Source organism: Amyelois transitella, chromosome 2, assembly GCF_032362555.1.
Source record: "Amyelois transitella isolate CPQ chromosome 2, ilAmyTran1.1, whole genome shotgun sequence".
Classification (NCBI taxonomy): domain Eukaryota; kingdom Metazoa; phylum Arthropoda; class Insecta; order Lepidoptera; family Pyralidae; genus Amyelois; species Amyelois transitella.
Genome location: NC_083505.1, coordinates 4,343,116 through 4,361,958, shown reverse-complemented (window position 1 = coordinate 4,361,958; position 18,843 = coordinate 4,343,116). Strand labels below are relative to the sequence as shown.

General features: G+C 37.0%; 2 protein-coding genes across 3 annotated transcripts; one reads left to right on the top strand and one right to left on the bottom strand.

Moving 5' to 3' along the window:
- Positions 1–10,901, bottom strand: LOC106143171 (polycomb protein Asx). 2 transcript variants are annotated; one of them, XM_060954296.1, is made up of 7 exons: positions 8,638–10,900; positions 8,468–8,536; positions 8,175–8,248; positions 7,453–7,880; positions 7,006–7,228; positions 5,241–5,351; positions 1–4,064 (listed from the first exon to the last, which is right to left on the bottom strand). In XM_060954296.1, exons 1-7 carry the CDS (start codon positions 10,610–10,612, stop codon positions 3,918–3,920), a joined length of 3,027 nt encoding a protein of 1,008 aa, XP_060810279.1. In that variant the 5' UTR covers positions 10,613–10,900; the 3' UTR covers positions 1–3,917. The 2 variants fall into 2 exon arrangements, with proteins under 2 accessions (XP_060810279.1, XP_060810285.1); XM_060954302.1 differs by lacking the exon at positions 8,468–8,536 and having other exon boundaries at positions 8,638–10,901.
- A 722-nt stretch (positions 10,902–11,623) lies between these two features.
- LOC106143161 (uncharacterized) lies at positions 11,624–18,798 on the top strand. The gene is made up of 7 exons (XM_013345177.2): positions 11,624–11,856; positions 12,154–13,263; positions 13,753–13,814; positions 15,932–15,991; positions 16,080–16,313; positions 16,489–17,696; positions 18,047–18,798. The coding sequence occupies exons 1-6, from the start codon at positions 11,843–11,845 to the stop codon at positions 17,682–17,684; spliced, it is 2,676 nt and encodes an 891-aa protein (XP_013200631.1). The 5' UTR covers positions 11,624–11,842; the 3' UTR covers positions 17,685–17,696; positions 18,047–18,798.
- The last annotated feature ends 45 nt before the right edge of the window (positions 18,799–18,843 follow it).

The following is an 18,843-nucleotide window of genomic DNA, read 5'->3' as shown; positions in this document are numbered from 1 at the left end:
TAAGAAGAACATAATTTTATTAGAGAAAAATGTTCACGTGCCTAAAATAACTAATTACCAATAAATAACAATTAGCGAATAATCTGTTTGGACATAATATTTCGCAAAAACGTTGTTTTATAAATTTTAAATAAAAAGAGCAGTCTATGAAATCGTTGGTAAATACATATATAATATAACAAATAAATTTGGAATTGAAATTCACTATTTTTTTTTTCATTATTGCATATTGGTACGTACGTAGGTATACAGTTCCCTTCACACTTGTTTTTTTCAGTAAAGACGTCACGAAACCGTTTATTTACTCTACAATTTGCAGGAGGCTTATTCACAAACTTTAACATAATTAAAGAACAAGGCATCTTCTCATCTCATCATCTTCCCCCTCTCTCTCTAACTTCTTGGTTTACCTCAGATTTGAAAAGAGATGGAACATTGTGATGGATCATTGTATTTACACAGGTCATATTAAATAGAATTAAAAACTTTGATTGATCAATGGCTGGTACAGTCAAAGGTATCTACATCAACCTACTCACATCTACTGCAAGTTCGTCTCTATTAACGCGTCATAGAGTTTCACGCATGGTAACTTTATGTGCGGTTGACTTTACACGTGCATTGTGTTGCCGCGTCGTTTGCGCTACAAATTCATCCGCTTATGTTGAAAGAACTCCAATGTGAAGGGGCTCTGAAGAGCAAGAAAATCTTATACTAGGTAGATTTCTATAGTCAATAGAAATCTTACTCTGCACTCTGAATAGCTACTTTACAGTTTATATTTAAAATAAGACCTGTTGGCCATTCACAAATTTTGTTAATGGAATTTTATCTCTCTCAGAGTTCTAACGGAGTCTTGATGAGACTTTGCCTCAAAGCCTTATCGAACTTCGTGAATAGCCCCACTGTAATGAAACGAAGGTGTGCTTCAATGGCCAATGGATTTGTTTTGTTTAATCAAGGGACTGAATCTTAGTTATTATCATTAATAAAATATATATTTTTAAGCATCCTACTAGCCCTTCAAACATACCTTTATCTATTCAACACATTGCTGTCATGAGGTTTTTCATATATCCATTTATACATATTTATTTTAATACAGGTAATTATAATGAATTTAAAACATATTGAAAGGCAATGGATATATAGTAAAATAAACCCGGATTTGTAAATTACACCAGGTCTTATCTTGAAATAATGTAAATAATCTAATATTTTTATTCAGCCACGAGTATCTACAATACTCTATAACAAGTATTTATAATTGTGATATTATACTTACATATATCTATAGATGTATATTTGTCATTCAAATAGAGTGAGCAACTTGTGTTATTAACTTTAAAACCCTATTCTATGTGTAATTATAATTACAGTTTCTGTAAACAATCGTGTAAGGCAATACTATGTAAACTAGGCGATGGGCGTAGTAGACATATGGAGGTGGGGCTAATCTCTATTGGCAAAATATTTAAAAGATATCGTGCCGTCACTGTCCAAGTAAACATCAGTCATCTAGAAAATTATTATACTAAGTCTAGACAATAATCAGACAACGGCCACACGATTTCTAACTTGTAATTTCAACAGTAACGCCCTGTATATATGTAGGTTATTTTTTGATAATCAGTTATCTTCGTTATAATTTATTGTAACATAATAAACTACTTACAATATGAGCTAGGAGGACCTTATGCGATACAGATTTACGTAAAATGAGAGATCAGAAGAGATTATATCGTTTGGAATTCCAATATTACAATGGTGACTTATAATTAGCAAAAGCTTTTTCTCATTTTGTAAAAGGTTCTTACAAAAATATTATAGACAACTATAAATATGTATATTGCATAACTTAGTGTCGTATTAGTGTACACGCCATAATGAAAACTTAGTTATAACAAGTGTTTATCTATACTACGATCTATCAAGTGTCTTGAATTACTAATAAATTACTTCCCACCAGATGTTTCATCCTTCAGCCTTCTCGTATAAATAAATATCTGTACATACATATGCTAATTCTTAAATATAAATAGATGGGAAAATGTAGTGACAAGCACTCCAAAATAAGTGAATAATATATGAGTCAACATTATGAAATTAATATTGTTTTATGTAAAATTATTATTAACTATAATCTGTTGACAGCATGGGCAAGCGGTCTTTCAAACATTGTTAGAAGGGTGCAGTGCGAACTTTCACTGTGTAAACAAATATTAAATAGTTAGAACAATCGTAATTAAACATGAGATGATGGATGCTAAAATCTAGCAAAGTTAGCGCATTATCATTTAAATTGTTAACAAACTAGGATATATCACCTAGACTCTTAAGTGCATAAAAATACTTACAAAATTATAAAAAAATATAACATTAGAATTAATTTTAATGTGATGAAAATATGATGGCAATTCGATTTATTCAAAATACTTAAACTTACTTGCATGTACTTACTCTTAATAGTAACAAAACATAAAAATTATTTGCCATAATATAGAAGTACTAAAATTAGGTAAGATATGAATTGTTTCAATTTACGTGAAATAGTGGAACAATAAATAATCACAGTTATCTTAAATTATATTGTAGTCAAAGCTCAAGAAATCAGCCTAGATTCCCATAACAAATTATGATAATAATCTTCACATCGTCGTAATTTTCATGTTTAATTTGTATATAATCAGAGTAAACAAATTTTAGGTAGGCATTTCAATATAAGAAAAAAGAACTTTGACTACAACCCATTTTAAAATGCAATTTAAATTTCGTATAACCGCTAATCTGCAAATTAACTGTCAGCTAAGCAGAAAAAATGAGCTTGACGTTGTGAATACAATTAGAATAGAAGTCTTTTAAATTTCTGTTTATCTAAACCAATGAACACAGTGTAAAACACATATTTTAAAGTAAAATATAATTGAGAAACTGGTTCGTAATATTTAACTATGGAATATTAAGTATTGCCAGAATTATTTCCAGACTAGATAGCATTAATACATGAAATTTAAAGTACATACTGTCGAAATAGCTGATTAGAGACATTTTTATAGAAAAATGACAGTGAAAAAAAATCTGCCCAGAGCAATAAATATGTTTATTCAATCTCGTTTGAATACTTCCCCTGTTGTTCAAGCAACTAAATCAAATAGTTTCAACACAAACGCTAAATTAAGTCGCATCACGTCTCATAACTTATATTTACAATACTATACTTAAATATTATCTTATAAATACCCCTTTAATATCGCTTTATGTTCTAAAGCCTTCTACAGACATATGATAAGATATACACGCGTTCTTTTCCCGAGTTATTCATACAGATAGCACCACCATTTCTATCAACCCATTGTCCGAACAGTCCAGAATCAATCCACAAAAACACTGATATTGCCACTGTGAAAACTGACGAGAATACGTTACCCATACACTCGCTTCTATGAATACAAAATTGCCGCGTATGTATATTCGTTAAACCTAACATATAGGCTCAAGGGTAGTCACATTTTGACCACGGATTTCCATGAACAGACAAGCTATAACCTCTATGATCTAATTTGTGACTCTAATTTCGATAGAAACCAAGGTCGAAATCATGATAAAATAAGGGGAAAAACTTTTGACACCTTATTGCGAAGAATGCTTTTATCGGATTCTCTTTACTGACTGAACCCATCCTGAATATACTTATTAAAAATTAACCTCGTACAAGAAAGCAGTACCAAATTTGATACCCACAAAGTGAGGCGTTGTTCGCGGTGACAGGCAAGATGTCAGATTATGTATTAGCAAGCAGTATCAACAATTTTGGATATCGCGTACATTTTGAGCTCATTACTTGTGTATTGAGTACACTACTACGTTACTACGTATACCCACAGAGTGAGGCGTCGCTCGCGGAGACCGGCGAGGTGTCAGCGTATGAGGCACGTGAGACACAGCTCGGCCGAGCCGATGCAGTCGTCGTGGCAGAAGGCGCCGCACTTCTTGCACAGGATCATGGCGCGCAGGTTGCACACGCAGGCGTCGTCGGCGCCCACGCTGCGACATCTGGCTACACTCTGAAAATAACATAAATCCGATAAGATACATCGTCAACTCCAACCAAAACGATATGCTTCAAGAACAATGAATAAATGTGAAGTATGGATCTGGCTAATTTGTTTAACACTCTGCTCTCTTTTAAATAAAGATGTATCCTGGCTAGGGACACGGTATCGAATAGAAAGTATCGATACTGTACTCATGAGTAATATCGAATGTAAAGTATCGTACTCATAAATGTATCGAAACAAAAGTATCGATACTTCAAAGTATCGAGTACTTTTCTTGGAGCCTTATGAAAATGACCAGAAACGCGTCAGAACATCAATATCAGCCAGTAAATAAAAATAAAAGGTTTTGGCACACTATTTTATTTGCAATAACTAGCTCCCCGCGCAAACTTCGTTTTGCGTCATTGATTTATTTTATAAACACGACACACATGGCTGTATGGATTTAGTCCCTTTTGTCTTCTTTTCTGGGGTGAATAGTAGAAAAAGTATAAGTTTCATGTTTGCTCTGTGAAAATCGTTTCGGCAAAAAATCGAAGGTGAGCGGTCACTCACGGAAGGAACGAATTTTAATGTTTTAGGTTAGATGGTTCAGAACGAATGGACTAGATGGCGTTGCCATAAACATGCATGGCCGTAACCGTAAAGTCGCAAGTTTTAAGTGGGTAATTTCTGATATTTATTCGATACGATACTTGTTGAAAAGTACTCATTGAGTAAAAGTATCGAATGCAAAGTATCGAGTACAAAAGTATCTGTATCGAAAGGTAAGATACTCGATACCACAAAGTATCGATACTTTTTTCGTGTCCCTAATCCTGGCAGGGCCGCCATGTGAAGTATGAAGTTGTATGACGACGTATTGATATATGACGGTTGTTTGTTAAAGTCTGTGTATTTATTACAATATATGTGTGTGTCCTTTGTCCATATTATATGTAAGGAAATTTCAGTTTTGACGTGGAAGCCTTACAAACAAACACACATTTATAATATAAGTATGGAAGATAGTATATAGACAAATATTAATATTGGGCCTGGTTCTTTGCAGCCTTTAAAAATTATTGAGGCTGATTCGAGCGGTGGAAGCATCACTTTTCAGACCATGCTCCATTTGTTCAAATTCACACAAAAGGCATGCAGATTGTATTTCATAGTATACTTTTTCAAAAGCACACTTACTACATTAGAATTTTGGTTTGAAGGAGGCGCACTTGATGCCCGTGGCGCTACATTCGGCGTTCTTTGCACTAGTATATACTGACCAACGTTGTTTGATCTATTTTCATTAATCTGAAAAGAAACGAACAAAAAATAATCTACAACATCTTTTAAGATTAGAATGAGGTCCAGTAGTAATAAAAATAAAGTTAAATGGCTATTGCCAAACGCAATTGGTGACGAACCATGTTGTCTAATTTGACCAAAAAAATAACAATTATACCATCTGCTATTGCCAAACGTTTTGATAGTGTTCGAAGTAGTGTCCGACCGAAGGTCTATTTTTGGCCGAAGCCGAAGCCGAAGCCGATTAATCGGCTATCGCCACAACCTTCGGCCGAAGCCGAAGCCGAAGCCGAAGGTTTATATTCTCTCAGCACTCAGTAATTAATTTTGTTCAATATTGTCTACAAGCTACAATTAATATTAAAATCATTTCAAAACCTCAATATTGAAGGTTTATATATTGACTGTCTCATATAGAAGTTGATGATATATCATAGAGGTGGTTGGTTAAGAGATAAACTAGCTGTTGCCCGCGACTTCGTCCGCGTAAATTTCGAGTTGAATTTTAATCATACAGTCAGATACTGACAGACAAAAAAAGTAAAAAAAAAATTCTCTATCCGTTTCAGTCAAAATATTAAATGTACAGAAAAAATATTTTTACCGTTTTATTATATGTAGTATTTTGATTTTCAGTTTTTTTACATAAAATACTCAAACAATACAAAAAAAATATATTTTTAATAATAAAAAATATCTTGTAATTGTTGGGATTCGAACTTGGACCGCCAACTTCACAGTCTCACGGGCTAACCACTGGACCATCGAAGCCGTTGGCCGTTGCGTTGGTGTCGAAATTAAAGTAGACTACATACATATGGTCACGTCTTTATCCCTTGCGGGGTAGACAGAGCCAACAGACTTGAATATTATAGGTATAATGCCGTCGTATAATGATAAATGACTTTGAATTTTTAATTTCGTAACTTATTTGCCGGCATACTGATGCCTTGAGTTCATTCAAATGTCGATAACTTTTTTTTTTGTGAACCGATTTTGATGAAACTAACTTTAAATGTTATTCTGAGTTAAAACAAAGCAATTGGTGAAAGTTTGAAGTAAATCGGTTTAGTACTTTCGGAGATAATCGTGATCATACATACAGACAGACAGACAAGAAATTAAAAAAAAATATTTTTGCTTTCTATTATTCATTCTAAGTGTCCCTCTATCCATTTCAGTCGAAAATACTAAATGTACAGACAAAATATTTTTACTGTTTTATTATATGTATAGATAAAAGTTTGTGATTTACCTACTGGTAAAAATAATGATTTGATTTCTTACAAAAACACTCGTTTAAATACACGTACGGACTTGTTTTGATGCATGCAATCAGCAATGTGATATTTTGACAGTGACTCCCCGCCGCCTCATGTCTTTCGTAACAGTTCGTTCAATCTCGACGGTCGCTCGGACCTTCGGCGAAACCTTCGGCTTCGGCCGGATTTTGGGCCGAAGCCGAATGTTTCGCCGAAGGTGGATTTTTTGGCCGAAGGTGGCCGAAGCCGAAGCCGAAGCCGAAGCTTCGGTCGGACACTAGTTCGAAGTGATAATCCTTAAAAATATTGTCTCCCAAAATCTACAACCTATAAGCTAGACCAGAACCAAGCCTAGGGTACGTCAAGCGATGCTTATCATGAATTAACCAGTAGCAAACCTCGTTGTGAGGCACGACCGACACTGGCAGCTGCCGCAGCAGCACGGGCGGCGCGGGCGCGGGCGCGCGGCTGCCCCGCGGCCGCGTCAGCAGCGCGGGCGGCGGCCGCAGCTGCCCGCGCAGCGCGTCCCGGTTCGGGCTGTTCTGGATCACCGCCTGGCAGATCTGATAGCTGCGCTCGAGGTTCACCGCGCCGGGGGGAACCTTGTTTGAGCTTCGGCTCCTGAAAGTCGTATTGATTCACTAAATACTAAAAGCAGTAATCTTAATTTGGCTTCCCAGTCATTAGAGAACTCAATATATCAAAAAATGTATACAAAAACCCAATCTTGAATCCCCAGAAGTAGCAGTATTAGCAAAGTAACTGAATACAGAGTATGTGAATTGGATAATTTCATATTGAAGCAAAATAAAGATAGTGCTCAGCATAATATAACAAAGGCTTACCTAGAAGATTCTTTTCCAGACTTAGATTTCTTCCCTGTCTGCCTTGCACTTAATGCCATAGTAGTAGAGTTTACGGGAGGGTTGCTTACACTAGAAGTTGATACCAAACTTGTAGGTGTATCAATTTCTAATTTTATTGAAGCATCTTTCATGGACTGGCAACTTTCAGACGAGTTTGATGATTCCATGTTGAAATTAGCATCCCTGTCTTCCTTGTACATACAATTTTCGTCATTCATATTTACATCGTCCATACTAGTTTTCGAGTCTTCACTCACATACTTAGTGCTGTCCGAATTAGCATTTGAAAATGTATGTAAGGACATTATATTTTCATTGTTGGACCAATCATTTTCATTTTTCCATGGCACTGATGAGTTCTTAGGTTTTGCTGGGTCCTGCATCTGGTCGTCAGGATAAGAGACTATCTGTAATATACAAAAAGTTATGTTATTACACAAATTCTTTTTATTCTTACTTTACTACTTATATTAATGCTAATATTTACACTTGATTAATGATACAAATCTAGACTTCTTTTCTCAAGAATTCACAATCAATTGTAAAAGAAAGAAAACCAGTTTTATAATTTAAATATTAATATTAAACCTCTATTAATTTTGAAATTTTTATCTTACAGGTGAAGATATACATTAGGTAGAATATATCATACTTAATAATTATTTAGCCTTTCATTAACGAAACTGTAAATGAGTACTCACTGATGTGTTAGTAACCTCCATCATAGGGATTGAGGAGTTTTGCGTCATTGGCATTGTTACTACTGCAGTTACATCTGCAATTACAAATAATCATATTAAAATATCTCACAATAGCCAATTACTATAAAAAAAAAAAACGAATAATGTGGGTTATACTAGACTTTTAAAACTATTGCAATTATCTCACTAGTAACATTTCCTACAAAATTTACAAATACTTTTCACCTACCCTCTGTTGGCTTAATAAAAATTTATTAGGGATAATTTAAATAAGACCATACATGCATACTCACTAGTTTCACTCATATATGATGATAGTTCCATCAAATTTGGATGTGGTGTATACTTAATATCTTCTCCTTCTGTAATAATAATTTAATAATTATTATTTAATTATATAGTTATTTATTATTTTATGACCAATCCAACCTTAGAACATTAAACTTTGTGAACCAATACTTACGTGTAGGTAGAATAGACAGGCCACCTGTTTCTAAAATAAAAGATTCAGCATCTTTAAAATGCTCATCATAATAATTTTCAATATTTTCACATGGCCTGTTAATCTCATCAGGTTTCTCAGAAATCACACCTTCATTTTTGTCTTCTGCATGGCTTGCAGTTTGTGAAACTTGAGGACTTTCTGGAACTATTTCAATTATCTCACAGGTCACATTATCATCAAGTGGCTTTTTGAACTGTTCTAAAACATTAGAATCTTTTGTTGTTGATTTTGTTTCTACAATTTCCTTAGACTCTGTAAACTCTTCCTGATGTACATTGACAGGAGAACTTTTAATTTCATCTTTGGCAATATCCATGTTCTCTAATTTTTCATGACCTTGTGTTTCTGAAGTTGTCGCTATATTCACATTGGCCTCAATCTTTAAACTAGACATAGAAGAAACACTCTGTTCATCATAATCATAGGCTTTACTGTCTTCACTGTTTGTATCCCCAGAATCTTGGCCAGGATATAAGTGCAGTTCATCATTGGACTGGAGATGTCCATTTGCATAATTAACTTCAACATCTGAGCAATTACTTTCAGGACCACCTGTTTCAACAACAACATTGTGCGGTACAAATCTTGCATTGTCTAACTCATATTCATCTTCATACCTTATTCTCTTAGCACAAGCAACATAATCATCATTGTCATCACTCATTCTTTTGGAACTTTCAGGGAAATTGCTATCAGAATCTGTTGCTTTGTCCTCTTCACAGTCTTTTGAAATACTAGATTCCTCAATGGTTACCACACTTAAATCGAGCTCTTGTTTCACATCATTCCTGTCTGATTCTCCATCAGGCAACAAGAGAGGATCAACTGGTGTTGATGAAACTGAATCATCCATTCTCTGAGTTGATGATGAGTCTGAAAAACTAAAGTCCACCTGGCAATCTACATACCCTTGACTTTTGACATGTTTGATAGGCAGCAAGTCTGGCAATGGAGCTGATGACTTATTAGCCATTGCCTCATCTGGCACCTCATCAGCTTTGGAAGAAGATCTTGTGACAGCACCAACAGACCGCATTCTTTTGCTATTGCTGGATGATTTGCTTTTCTTAATTTTTGGTACTGTACTGCTACTTGTAATAGATGCTGTAGGTCTTAACTTTATAGTTGTTTTCAAAGATGGCCTTTCAGAGTTAAGATTTATTGAGGATTTATCTCTTCGTGACTTCTCTCCCCAAATTGGTTCAAAGTGTTTTAATTTCCATGGGTCAATTTTACTTTTCTCTTTTTCAGCTTCAGTCTTCATTTTTTGTTGATTTTCAGGAGTGAATTCTCCGCCCGAGAGGCAGTCCTGCCACTCCAAACAAGCTCTAGCAAAGAATTCATTGTTAAGACTAGATGAGTTTAATCGTCCGGATGGACTCAATCTATCCACATTTGGCAATAACTGTCCAAGTTTGTACTGATACAAAGGTGGAAGAAGTGAAAAGGTGTGTTTATTTAATAAAGCTCTAATATTTGTATTAACTAAAATTGAATCAGGTGTTTCTAAATCAATACACCCTTCTCTAGTTTGTTGAAGTTGAGCTGCAGTAGATAGCTTCTTTCCACTTCTTTTTCTAGGTTTCAGACAAAATCCTGGAATACTGGCTAACACCTCCCGCATGGTAGACGGTATAGAAGTTGTCTCCGAGCATGATGTCGCTGCTGTCCACTCCCGAGTTTCTGGGGGTGGTGGCGGAGGTAGCGGCTTCACAATTATCCTCGGAAGAGGTCTAGTGTGGTTCGAACTCTTTTTTCGTCTTTTCGATTGTTTCCTAGAGTGTTTACTTGATTTTCCTTCATCTTCTGGAATTCGAATGACAGAGTACGATTGTTCATTATTGTTACAAGGTACGTATTTACTATCCGATGAATTGTCTGAATAATCAATGTTGTTTTCCATGTCTGCAGCTGGCGATACATCCAGTTCCATCGTTATATGTAATATGAAAACAAAAAACCATGAAACCAAAATTGATAATGAATGTATGCCGATAGCAATCACTTATTCAACCCATTGTTGATTTCTTTCCGGTTCGCATACGAAATATGTCTTCAACAGTAAATGTTTATAAAGTCAGTCATCACTAAATTCTCGAATTTCAAGGCTGAATCTTAATTATTCACAAAAATCTTTTTAGAACAGCGATACAAAAATGTCACAACAACGAAGAAAATGGATTCCGCCTAGTGTTGTCGCCTTAAAAAATTAATCAGCAGGCAGGCACCATGGACGTTGTGGCATAGGCAAGACAAAAGGCTCAGATGTGTGTGCATCGCGCGATAAATAAACTATCGCTGTTTCGCTTTTTATAATGATGTAAATGGGACAGCGATAGTTTTTTTTCGCGCGATAAAAACGTCTTCGTGTGTTCCATGTTACAGGGGCAGAAACTCCATGTAAAATAGTAAATAAACATCAAACACCGTGAAAATAGTAAAAATATAATATTATTTATTGCTAGGAATCAAACTCAGATTCTCCGACATGAAAACCGATGGCTCTTACTTTTGCGCTACCAGTAACATTAGAGCGGCGCTAAATTATTAGCCTAGCAATCTCATATTGAATTTTTGGTGAAAATTATTTTTGATGGGACCCAGCTAAATCTTTTTTTAACCTTTTTTATGAATACCGTTTTTAATTGTGATTTGCAACATCTTCGTATCTTGTATTTGGGGCCGGCCGGTTAAAGATGATCGCATCGATGGCGCTCTTATAGCTTGTTCCCTTGTAATTTTTGACGTTTGTGGTAGTGCGATTGTTGAACTGAAAAACGAGCTTTAATGCGAAGAACCAAAGCAGAATCTAATAGAAATGTAAGACCTTTCCTAACCTCAATTTGCCTCATTTTGATTACCAAAAGGCAGATTTAGGTCAAATGCACTCAAATTTATTATTATTAAAAAATAAACCTGTAGATAAGTTTAATATTCTATTTTAAATATTGTCACGCGTTTATAACACACAGTACAAAACAAAATTATATTGAGCAGAGCCCTTAAATTATTTTGAAGACGGCAACACAGCCACAACGCGTTCTTGAAAACGCCATTTTGATTTTGATTCTTTTTTGGCTGTTCTTTGGCGTGGATGCAAAACTGTTGAAACGTGATAATTTCTTAGTGATTTATTGCAGTTTAGTGAATTTTATTACACACTATGGGTCGTGGAAGGTAAGGCTGTTTCCATATTCCATGTGAAAGTAACCCTGAAAAGGTTGAAATCGTATGCACAAAAATTTAAATGGTTTGAACCGAATCTTGGAAGGACTTTTAGCAAAGCTATACCTTTAAAGACTACCTGTAAAAATACTTCTTCAACTTTATCTTGTATCACTCCCAGTAGTCTGTAATTGAAAATCAATACATGGCAATATGTCGGCAGGTAGCCTTTATACATAAATATATAGCTAGGTATTTGTTTTGCAATTTTCTAAGTATTAAAATTTTTATTATTTGAATGTTTTATAGGGATCGTAGTCGCGATCGCGATCGTCGACGCAGTCGGAGTAGAAGCAGAAGTCGCAGCCGTAGCCCACGCTATGGTTTGGGAAGTGGAGGCGGAGGCTATGGTGGCGGCGGTAGACGAAGCAATCCCGGAGCTAGTTTACGTAAACCAAAGTGGGATATGAGCAGATTGAAACCTTTCAAGAAAGATTTTTATGTACCACATACTGATGTTGAGAACAGACCTGATTCTGAAGTTGAAGCATGGAGAAGCGAAAATGAAATAACTCTAAAAGGACGTGGTATCCCCAAACCTACGTTAACATTTGATGAAGCTGGTTTTCCAGATTATGTCATGGATGAAATTGATAAAATGGGATTTTCTAAACCTACGCCTATACAAGCTCAAGGTTGGCCAATAGCTTTAAGTGGACATGACATGGTAGGAATAGCTTCCACTGGATCTGGCAAAACTTTATCATATATTTTACCTGCAATAGTGCACATCAATAATCAACCTAAATCCAGTAGAGGTGATGGACCTATAGCCTTAGTGTTAGCACCAACTAGAGAGTTGGCTCAACAAATTCAGGAAGTTTGTGATAAGTTTGCCAATACTTCAAAAATACACAACACATGTCTTTTTGGTGGAGCTCCAAAGGGTCCTCAAGCAAGAGATTTGGATGCTGGAGTTGAGATTGTGATTGCTACCCCAGGACGGCTGTTAGATTTTCTGGAAAGTGAGAGAACTAATCTTAAGAGGACCACATATCTTGTACTTGATGAGGCAGACAGAATGTTGGACATGGGTTTTGAACCTCAAATTAGAAAAATTATTGAACAAATCAGACCAGATCGGCAGACCCTCATGTGGTCCGCGACATGGCCTAGAGAGGTCCAAAGTCTTGCATCAGAGTTTTTGAAAGATTATCTACAGATAAATGTTGGATCTTTATCATTGGCTGCCAATCACAATATTTTGCAAATTATTGATGTTTGCATGGAGTATGAAAAAGAGACTAAGTTAAGCACATTATTAAAAGAAATTATGGCAGAGAAAGAAAATAAAACAATAATATTTATAGAAACAAAGAAGCGTGTTGATGACATCACAAGAAAAATGAAACGTGACGGGTAAGTTAGAGCCTTTGATCAAAACATCAGTGTGGTGAAATGGGTTTCGGAGTGGTTTTCATGATTAAGAAGTATTGCCTAATAGAGGCCACTCGCAACTTCATCTGCATGGAAACCCTATCAAACCCCCGAAACTCTGGGATAAAAAGAAGCCTATATGTTATTCTGGGTCAGTCTTCAGCCAAACCAACTTTCATTGTAATCAGTTCATTACTTTTTGCGTGAAAGAGTAACAAACATCCATACCGACATACTCACAAACTTTCGCATTTATAATATTAGTAGGATTAGTTAACCTTATGCCATTTGTATACTTACCATTGCTCCAATGGTCTTCTTAATATTTTTACCAAACCTATGTTATTATTACTTACTACATTTCATGTCTAAGATGTAATTATCTGCACCCTTCACTGCATCCTGCCTAAAAGCTTTTGATGAATCACAAAACTGTTGTTGAGGTTTTACAGTACTATTATATTTGTTCAGGTGGCCAGCTGTTTGTATTCATGGTGATAAATCACAAAATGAACGTGACTGGGTATTGCAAGGTGAGTGCAATTTTCCTTGCAAGTGTTTCTATTTAAAATTTGAGATTTATTAGTTATATTTCTATATGTATACATACCTACATATTTATGTACGATAACTTACCACATGTTATTGTTTAAAATTTTACATGACTTGTGTGAGCTTCGGGGGATCAAGTCGAGCTTTTGACGAGAAGCGGTCTCGGACTGAGAAGCAGGCGGGTGTGGCGACAGTCAGTAGCGTACCGCGGTAATGAGTTGGTGTCTGCATGTGCAGGCCCCGGAGCGGCGCGAGGTGCCGCTGACTGGCCGCCGCCGCCCGCAGTCTGAGCCGCTTCTCACGCTCGCCCGCCGCAGCGCCGCCCAGGCTCTTGTGCCTCTCGCGCTGACGAGCGGCCTCCTTGCTCTCGAAATTATTGTTTTATGTGCCTTATCTACACGATCCTCACGACGGAATCGTTTTAGTAAGTTGTGTTCGAAAATAATTTAGCATAGGTATGACTGTATTGTTCCCCTCTCATAGCTACTCTATCCCTTATTATACAATTCTATTTGTGCACATTAATATTCAAATAGTTTATGTAAATTAAAGCTATCACACATTCTTGTAGTCTATGTGAGGTGGAATGAAATATTGGGTAATGAAAAATACAAAATTATAATAGGTACCGTAAGAAAAGAAAATTAATGATTCTTGTCTACTGTTCATAAATACAAAACAAAACCAGATGAAAAGTATTTTTCGTATAAAATGTTTAATAATTTTTGTGATAACGGTAACCACACGCATAGTCTTCTCTCTTCATAGCCATATCCTATTGCATTTGGGTTGGCTGCTCTTGACATTCAATGTTTATAGCTACTTAACATACTAACCATTGTATTGTATATATTTATAAATCTTTCCTATAAATATTATATCGGCGATGATTTAAAAATCAAACCAGGTATCTTAATTTTCACTAAATAGTACATTCAACTTTCTCTACTACCTTCCCGTATAATTTGAAAAGAGCCAACGGTAATTAATAATTTGAAACAGGTAAATAAAAATATGTATCGATAATTATGTGTAGCAATTTTAAAAAGTAAAGTGAGGATTTCTTCATGGATTTTGTGTGTATATACTAACCATGATGACACAAGGGAACATGAGTTTTAATGGCACACAGTTTTTGTTTCTAGTCAGGTTTACTTAATATCAGCTTAGTTTATAAGATACAAGCATGGATGTTCTTAAAGGCGACTAAAAGAATTTGTCTAGTACAGGTTTTTACCATGGTCCAATATAGTTTCTTTGTGAAGGTTATGATGTCAGAGTCGCTTCGTATAAAAACTTGACTTGACTTATCCAGAATCATGGTTAAAAGGCGCACACTGGGCTCACCTCCAGAGAGGTGTGATTGATCGAGGAAGAAAGGATAATCACAGCAATTGTAAAATTTTTTCTTACTACGCGCCATGCAAGTACAGTAATTTCAATACCTTTATAACAAGCAATGGCGAAAGTGCATATATCAATCTATGCATATGCATTGTTTTTTTACTATGTGCTGTGTTATCGAAATAAACCAGGCTACAATAGAAACATGAGACATCTATTCATACCAGACTTAGATGCACGTTGTCGAAATATCAGTATTTTTTATGGAGTGTTTACAAATGATTTTGTCATAGGTGTACTATTTAGTACTAAATGTTCTGATAGAACTATTTCCCTCTAGACACAGTTACAAAAAAGATTATATATCATAGGTAAAGACTGTAAGTGTAAGTATTCCTGAAATAGCTGTATCTTAAAAACTTAGCTGTGAGAAATTTGGAGGTTTTTTTAAATAAATATATAGCAGGGAAAGATTAATTTTGTTAGTATGTTTGTAAAAGAAAAAATACTTTTTCTGCATTTCTATTGGGGTAATTTAAGGAGGCGCAGGCTAGATAGATGGAAGATGCCCATTTTTTCGGTCAGAATTGTACTGTTAGAACATTATATTAGCTACTTTCAATCATTTTACTTTGGTCACAAATTCCTGATATGTGGAGACAAGTCTTATTGTTTGCTGAAGAAAACTTCTTTTGTATCTTGCCTGCCCTTACTAGTGTCATAAATACAATACTAACTTTTTAATTTCTTTCAGATTTCCGGAGTGGCAAGGCGCCAATTCTAGTAGCTACGGATGTCGCTGCCAGAGGCTTAGGTATGTAACCATCCAATCAATATGGGCATAAGTAATGAACTAATAAATGTAATTTTTTGATTAATATAATTTCGTTTATTTATTTCAGATGTCGATGATGTGAAGTTCGTCATTAACTTTGACTACCCAAGCAATTCAGAAGATTATGTCCATCGTATTGGAAGAACAGGACGTACGAATAAAACTGGAACAGCTTATACATTCTTTACGCCATCGAATGCGGCTAAAGCAGCCGATCTTGTTTCTGTATTGAAAGAAGCGAAACAAGTGGTCAACCCTAAATTGCAAGAGTTAGCAGAACGCGGCGGGGGCGGTGGCCGACGTAAGTTTTTATTCAACAAATAACTTAAAATACCTAAATAAATAAGCGAAACATCCCTGTTTATTCCTCTTTCTGTGGGGATTCCGCCACATAAATAACCTATCATTTCAAATTTCTGGACGCAGCAGTTTGGGCTCAGCTTTTGGAAGATAAAATCAGAATATATTGTTTGCAGGTCACCGTGGGCGAGGCGGTCGATACCGTCGCGGCGGGCGCGGTCGCTCGCGCTCCCGATCCCGCTCCCGCGACCGCGACCGCGACCGTGACCGCGACCGCGACCGCCGCCGCCGCTCCCGCTCCCGTTCGCGAGACCGCCGTCGCCGCAGACACAGCTCCTCTCGCTCGTCTCGCAGCAAGTCCTCGAGATCTTCTAGAAGCCATTCGCGATCCAGATCCCGCTCCCGTAGCCGTTCTCGTTCAGGCAAGTGCAGCCCTAAGAAGGAAGCTAAGGATACCACATCCGCAAATCAAGCCTTACTGCCCACACCGAAGCCGCTGCTACCTACTCCCGTCGGCCCTCAACTCCCCCCGGTCGACAAAACGAACGGTAGAGGCCCGACCACGCCGCCTTCGAATGATATACCTAATAAATCAGTACCCGACACTAATGATAATAATCACATGCAATTTATGCAGCAGCAAGTCGCTCCACCCAATCAAATTCCTCCTCTGATGGCTATCAACCCTCAAATGAATATGTGTGTACCGCCACCTATGAACGGACAGGGCGGGTTCGTCATGCCTCAATATTATTCTGGCGCCGAACAGTTCGGCATGATGATGCCCTTCCCTCCCGGACCGATGATGTCGGCGGGCGGCTGGTCGGCGCCTCCTCCTCCTCCCCCGCCCCCGCCCCCTTCGGAGGGCAGCGCGACTCAAGGGCACCACGGCTCGAGCGGGGACGGCCTCGAGTCAGATTCCAGGAGACGCGGTCCTCGCGCCGGAGGGCTCGGCAGCGCGGCGGCGGCCGGCGGCGGGCTGGGCTCGGGCGCAGACGGCGGCCGCGCGCGCCGCCCGCGAGCGCGCGGGCTCGGTGACGGCGCCGCGCCTGGCGGTCCTGGCGGTCCCGGCGCGCCCCACGGGAGCCCCGCGCCGCGCATGCTGCCGCCCTCCGCCGACTCGATCGGCCCGCAAGGCGCCAACTTCACGGCTTTCGGCTCCTACGGTCCCAGAACGAATCAAAGAAATGATCGCGGCCCCTTGATCAATGGAAACTATGACGACAGTGGATTCGGAAATGCGATGAACTGCTACGGCCAACAGAGCATGGGGCCCGGCCGACCGTACGGAGACATGGGCGGCATGAACGGTGCGCAGGCTGGGGGCTCCGTGGGGTACAATAATGACCGCCAGAGGAATCGCCAGCGGTGAATGGCCTACGAGGTTTGTTACGTTAAACCAATGCTAACCTCACCTCTTTAACAATTGCTCATCTTGCCTTATTTAATGAGATGTGCCACACATTCTTAATTTTATTTTAATTTTGCATCAATAACTTCACTGATCCTAAAACGATTGTCGTATCAAACATGTTTGGCATATCCCATAACATTCTCTCACATTAGATATTATAGGAGATGGGCTTGTGCCTATCACTATATTGCAATTATTTTCCTCTTGAAGTGCGAGGCGCTATTAACCCACGGGAAAATTAGGGAAATATATATGTTTAGGTTAATAAATAAAATTTTAAGATTTTCGTTCTTACCGTTATATATTCTTTTTTATTACAGAAAATGGACACAATGGAGATTCTCGCCGTCGACGAAGGCGTTAAACATCGATGAAATATGAGGTTAAATTAAGAACAATAATTTAGAATTTTAATGGTAATTGGTTAAAAAAAAAAAACTTCATTCCAAATAATGTGTATTTACTAGTTTCGACTCATAATTATATTTGAAATGCATTTCCAACAACAATTTTAAATTTACCTGCATTATATTTTTTACAATTTGTTAAACATCTCCAAAGTTATCCATAAGATATCAATTTATTTCTCCATATTTTTTTGTAAGTCACTTGATAACATAATTTTCATTTTTCAGTACGCCTAAAATAGTACATAACTTATTCTTTATATGGATATTTCATTTAGTACGTGCATTGTATATAACATTAACTATAGGACTAAGTATGAATATGATGGAAAAGCTTCATTTCTAAAAATTTAATTCTATTGTGGTGTTTTGTCACTGATAATTTTTGTAACTTAATTGAATATCGAAAGCATTTTTTGCAACTTTTTCGTCAGTATGGTCTATTTCAACACTATTTGAATATCCAGCTATATTTTTGAGAGAAAATGTTTAGGTAAACAACGACCTAATTGTAAATTCTCTTTAGAGCTAATAAATAACTACACGAAGTTTGGATTAAATTCAATATTCATTTATATCTTCAAGATCTTAGATGTTAAGAATCTTACTAGCCATAAACATTCATTATTGTTTATGAGAAAGAATAAAGTTTTGTATTAATCAAACCTTTTTTTTTTAATATGCTTTATTGCCTACATTTGACTTTATGC